This window comes from Helianthus annuus, chromosome 5, assembly GCF_002127325.2.
Source record: "Helianthus annuus cultivar XRQ/B chromosome 5, HanXRQr2.0-SUNRISE, whole genome shotgun sequence".
Lineage (NCBI taxonomy): Eukaryota > Viridiplantae > Streptophyta > Magnoliopsida > Asterales > Asteraceae > Helianthus > Helianthus annuus.
Genome location: NC_035437.2, coordinates 106,731,775 through 106,738,299, shown reverse-complemented (window position 1 = coordinate 106,738,299; position 6,525 = coordinate 106,731,775). Strand labels below are relative to the sequence as shown.

The window sequence follows — 6,525 nt, the reverse complement described above, 5'->3', positions numbered from 1 at the left end:
ATTAACCATTCTGATCTAATTGTTATTCATTCTCTACATTGTTATATATTTGAATATTATTGACAATTTGTGTGGATGATGTTTTAATTACTAGTTTTAAAATATTATTGAATAATAAAAAGGTGAGAAAGGTAAGGAGGAACATGTAACGTAATGTAAAGCTAGCTTTCATGCATAGGGTGTTGAATGTGAATACATGTATTTTGCACGTTACTTGCATATATGTGTGAAGAACTATGTGCCGAACTTAAATATAAAACTAATGGTGAAAGGTGACCATGATAGGGTTGGTAGACTAGCTTGAATAAGTAAATTTCATTACCGAGCAATCCAAGGTGAGTTCACTGCTCTTTTTCCAAGCATGTATCCTGGGAGGGATATCGGGTAACGTTCCAGGGAGGAATGCTAGTTATTGGGATGTTTGTTATTGTTACTCAGTTTCTATCACATAAGACCCCTTACATCTACCGACAGTTTCCGAGGAGGCAACGAGGTTATTAGTTGATAGCGCTATTAGGTTTGGCACCCTCACACCGTACCAGGGTGGTCGGGCGTGAACTAATTTCCTTAAAGCATGACCAATGTTTTGATAGAGACATTGGGGTTGGGCAAACACATCTTGTAGCCATTTCGGTAATCGAGTTAATAACAACATCAAATCAAATTGTTAAACTATTTTATACATGTATCTGGTAAACTGAACTCGGTAACCAAACTTTGAACTCACCAGCGTTGTCTGACACACTTGTTTGCATGCTTGTAGGTCGTTAGCTGTTTGCATTGGAACTTGCTGTCTGGAGTAGCTGGAGTGGTCATGGGTCGACTGGAAGGATTCATGTGATTGATTATTGACAGTATACATTGGTTTTGAACAATTTAACTTTGGTTTACTATTCGCTTCCGCTGAACATGTTGGTTTTCATCTAAACTCGTTGATGGTATTTTACATTAATAATTAAGGATTTTATTTTGAAACTTGTACGCGTTCAATGTAATTAGTGGCTCGTTATTGGTATGTCACACGCCTAACAAGGACATTCCCTAGGTGGTATTTTGGGGGTGTGACAACCAGGAGAATCATCAGGAAGCTGTAGTATTATCTACGTCAGCAATGTGAGTACATCTTACTTTTTGTCACCTTTTTTGTGAGTAAAATATTTTACAAAACCCTAAATATTTATCAAGACACTTACAGTGATTAAGTTTTTGTAATTCTACAATTATCATCAGTATGTAGAGTTTTGTATACATTACTTGACACTCGTTACTATTGCGAATAGTAGCATGACCGCAAGCACGGGGGACAAAGGTTGCCCGGTAGCAATACTGTATTGAATAATTGGATAGATATAAACATTGTAAATCTTAATACTGTAAAGTTGTAAAATTGTTTTGATTAAAGAGGGATGCACTCGCCAGTATTTCTTGCTGATAAAATCTTTTTAGAACGCGTTTTAGGTAACTTAATATGAACCTAATAGAAGCCAGCTGGAGAGCACTAAAGGCTTAAAGATGTGGCTATAAAAGTTACCTAAATAAAAAGGAGATTTTGTTTTTAATAAATTAGGGTTATCCCTATAAATGTGTTGTATTTGAAACTTGGATTTTATCCTGTTTATTTATTTTAAAAGTTTGGTGTTTTAAAATCTGATAAAATATTTCCTAACTACAGTCCTGATGTTTAAATTCCGCTGCCAAATTAATAAACACCAATACCACTTTCTCTGAGTCTCGCGGCACCCGCTCCCGGGGTAGGGGTCGGGGGTTGTGACATTTAGCTTCCGAAAAGCATCCTTAAAGCTCTGGGTACCTGCAAATCAAACCACTCTCAAAGTAAACTGGTTTCACACGATAACACACTAAAAACCACATAATTTCATACGTTAAAAACAAGACAAATACCCTCATATCACAACATGTTCTTACATTTACATTATATAATTTTTAGTCTCGAAAACTGTGTGTGCTATCATGTACCAGTTGCAGGGATTTCCTCAGTTTCGGGGCCTTACAATATTATATTTAACATCAAGTGAATTTAAAGCCAAATTGATATCTATCTTAGATTGATTGCCTTCATCCTTCTTATTTTTTTGTTTTGTTAAATCATGTTTATATACATTCTTGCACAAACCTTTCACTTTATGATTGATTAAACCACAACGAAAAATGAGTAGTAGGAGCCACTGAGTCCCTAGGCCGATACTTGGTTTTTACCACGCTATAATACGCCACAATATGTAGACTTGCCTAATCATGTGTATTTGTGTCAAAGTACAAACAATTTTTTTATAAATTTAAAACAACAATTTGTGTCGAAAAACTCTTTAAAATGTATACACATTCGCGCAAATCATTTATACATATCATAATTAAATATTTAATAAATAAGCTAGTCGAGTTTGGATAATTATCAACAAGCCATGCTTGAGATTTAGATATAAAGATCGGAACAAGTTGTGCTTGCACTCTCTTAAATTAAACAAGGCGAGTTTGAGCTCAGCTTAGTTACACCCTTTTAAATAAACCCAGTTATTTACTCCTTTACCCCGTGGTCACCAATTGTGACTCGTTGATCCCCTTAATGAGGTAAAATCTTTGCACGATGTGTTTGAACTGACAAATCCAGTTGTTTCAACCTTGATGTTGAAAATTGGATATAACTTAAAACTTTGATTTAAGACAGTCTGGTCTAATTACACAAACAACATAGGAAAACAAACTTGATGACATGAAAAGATAAACACACTAACACCGTAATAAGATGTAGATCGAACCCACGTAATCAAACCATGTTAGAATCCATAACCATAAGGGTGCTAAGATTCACCGGGTTCATGTACTTCTTCCCATGGAATATCTCTTGCGCGATAAGTCGGTTTGCCCTCTCCGACGGGTGATACGCATCCCAAAACACGTATGCGTTTCTATCTTTACATATGTTTGAAAATGGTGTGCAAAGTCCTATCCCATTATATGGTCCTTGTCCACAACATGCTTCTTGTGATGTCTTAAACCCTGCATAACGAGCAAGTCAATATATGACAACTGATAGCTTAATAGGGGTTGTTAAATGAGTCTCTTTGCGGTCGAACTTGACACGAACCCTAAAAATTGACATAAGCTTGAAGACAACATAAACCTGAAAATCATGACAGATACATGAATTGAACATGATATGAGTGTTCACATGTTATCACAAACACTACCCGTTTAAACCCGAACTTTATTTTTGTTCTTTGTGTATTAATACTTTATAGTAACATCTTACTATACTAATAAATGAAAATATTTTTTGGACACGTGTCATCTCCTGGTGTTTTCTCACCTTATTTTCCTATTTATCTCTCATATTAAATAATAATAATAATAATAATTTATTAGATAAGAATAAATATTTAGATAAGAATAAATATTTTGATAAGGATAAATGTTTGTTTTTATTATGATTATATTAAATAATAATAACAATAACTTTAAACAAAAAATTAGATAAGAATATAAAAGTTTGTTTTTATTATGATCATAGTAAATAATAAAAATTATAATAAAAAATATAGATAAGAATAAATATTTGTTTTTCTATAAATAAATCTAAACAAAAATTTCGATAAGCATAAACGTTTGTTTTTATTACGAGTAGATATATATACTTTAGAGTTCGGTGATTGAAATTATGGTAAATTAAATAAAGGTTCTCGCTTGATATATACTTAATAATTGTATTATTGTTTTTTTTTTCACTAGAATTAAATAGTTATTCTAGGTCGGGCATATGCTTTTATCAAATTGTAAGTGTTTTTAGACGTATCGCTGTAATGGTAGGTGTACTGTTATAATTGGTTTAAACTCATCATTTATCGCACATTGCATCAACACGTAGAAAGAACACCATTTTTAGATATAACAATTCTATACTCCATTCAAAGAGAATTTAATTCTCGATTTTACGGTATAATTCATAAAAATGATGAAATATATAAAAACGTGGGGATCGATCTTCACCTTTTTGTACCATAAACTCTCTTGAATACAAATTTAAGACAAGGGTTTTATGAACGAAATAAACAAATAAACATGTACATCGAAGTTCATTTTTAAAAGATAAATCTTGACGACTGTATATGTTAACATATGACATTATATTTTATTCAACACATGTAATATACGAGTTTTTTTTTTTAAAGATATATGTTTTTTATTATTTATTATATAAAATTACATTTATGCAAAATAAAAAAACAAAGTGAAATGTTATAATAAGTAAATAGTACATCAATGTTCTTTTTTAAAAGATAAATCTTGATAACTATTTGTGTTAAACATATGAGATTATGTTTTATTCAATACATGCAATATACAAGTTTTTTTATAGATATATCTTTTTATTATTTATTATATAAAATTATATTTATGCAACCCGTGTAATACACGGGGTTCTAACCTAATTTAAATTATAAACCATGATTATTATTTCTCTTTTATGTTTAAATTTTGGCATAAAGATTAAGTTATAGTATAAACATATTTTTTAATTTTTTGTAAATAAAATAAATGTGTCAACCCCAAACCCATCAAGACATGACATATTTAACTAAACATGTTTATGGGTTCCATTTTATACTGACTTGAACCTGTTTATACTAAACACAAACCCGTGATTCTTATCAAAAACTCAAACCTCATTGCTAATGCACATGGAAAGCATATAGAAATAGAAGTAGAGATTACCGAAAGCCTTAGGATTATTGATGAAGTTCAAGTTCACAAGATTCGTTTCAACGGTTGTGAAGATGTTGGTTCCAATCTTTTTGTTAAGCGAACTAACCATCTTTACGAGTTGCGGGTTAAATAGACCAGCAGCTTGTTGGAGATCGGCTGCACATTCGCCTTGCTTACTAAATCGCGCCAGGCTCGCAGGCACGCAACCTAGTGGCCCGGTTCCTGTCACCAATACTTTACGAGCTCCTAGATTATAAAGCCTCTACAAAATATATTTTTATAAATACCTAATGAGTTAATTATCCTTATCATTATATCATTATAAAAATATATTGCATTTTAAGAAACTTGATGCACAATTCATTACCGTTAAATGCTTCTCGTACTCGGAGATGATGAACGGGACATAGTCAGGGAGTTTATATTGAATCGATCTAATCGAATTCGGGATCAGAAAATAGTTGTTCACAAAATCGTTGCCTCCACAGGTGATTAGAAACAATGCATCGTTGACGAGTTTTTTGGCTTTCTCGGTGCCGATTAGATCAGCCAAACGAAGTTTGTATGTCCCAAAGTCATCCAACTGACTCGGCATCCGAATAATATTAACCTACAAGAAATTAACAGTTAAACATGTCGTGTCCTGATGGGTTTGGGGTTGACACATTTATTTAACTAAACTGATTATCTATTCAACATGTTGATGTTACTTTTATTTACAAGAATAACTTACCATTTACCAAAAGATTTTAAAGTTTTCATGGTAAGTTGGTAATGAAGAATAATTGACTTACAAATTGGATTCCAGTGTCGTTCAGGATCCCGATTCCAGCTGAAGCAAAGTTCGCCCCGTTTAACAGTTTCTGACCCGTTAGAGCCGGATCTAAAAATGGCAATACTGGATCCACACCAATGAGTTCTCCTACAATCATATTATTCACAAATAAGAATGCATACTACATCTTAATAGAATATAACACGTAACGAAAAAATAGTTATTGTTTTTCCGAGTAGTCATAACTATGTCTTGTTTTTTTACTTAAATAACGAATTAGTAATAAAGTAAATAAAATAAAAATTAAATAAGCTCGGAGGTTAACCAATGGCGTCCGGTAGGTTGAGGCCGTTAGAGAAACGACCAGTGGGACGATGAGTCGGATAGTCAATTCCATAAGGAGGTGAATCTGCTCGTGCAGAGGTAGCCAAATGGTTATTGTTTCCATTGTCTACTAACGAGTCTCCAAACACAAAAAAAGCTCGACGAGTTACTTTGACATTCGGGTTAGGAGGCGTTTTTTTGTCTGCCCCTAACCCTAAAAGAGGACTGAAAACAAGAAATATGAAAATGAAAGCAAGTGGAAACCTAGACATTATATTGTATGACTTAAAAAATGAACCAAACCAGTTAATATATAAGATGCCGAAGGGTCGAATTCCACAAATGCCCAATTTATGTAGCATAGAGTTGACTTTTTGGTCATAAAAAGTATTCAAAAGGGTGAGGTCAGTTGCTATACATAGAATGTTAGAAACATCTTTTCAATATGAAAAATACCACATTTCTACCTTGATAAGATCAAATTTAAGGTTGATTTATCTTCGTACAACTAGGGTGACACTTGTATCAACTTCACAATTTTAATTGTTGCACAGTTGAACCCGAGCATCACTCATAGATTTATTTTTTTAAAAAACATTAATCATGATCCAACTTAAAAATTGTGTAAAACACAAACCGTTTAACACATTTATCTAAACGAGTCAAATGGGTTGGCATGTTGTAAACGAGTTACGACTTGTAAC

At 32.8% G+C, this 6,525-nt stretch overlaps 1 protein-coding gene across 1 annotated transcript; it reads right to left on the bottom strand.

The window, feature by feature from the left end:
• Positions 1–2,785: 2,785 nt before the first annotated feature.
• LOC110938981 (GDSL esterase/lipase At5g33370) lies at positions 2,786–6,093 on the bottom strand. The gene is made up of 5 exons (XM_022180918.2): positions 5,823–6,093; positions 5,517–5,644; positions 5,090–5,332; positions 4,732–4,984; positions 2,786–3,018 (listed from the first exon to the last, which is right to left on the bottom strand). The coding sequence occupies exons 1-5, from the start codon at positions 6,091–6,093 to the stop codon at positions 2,786–2,788; spliced, it is 1,128 nt and encodes a 375-aa protein (XP_022036610.1).
• Positions 6,094–6,525: the final 432 nt, after the last annotated feature.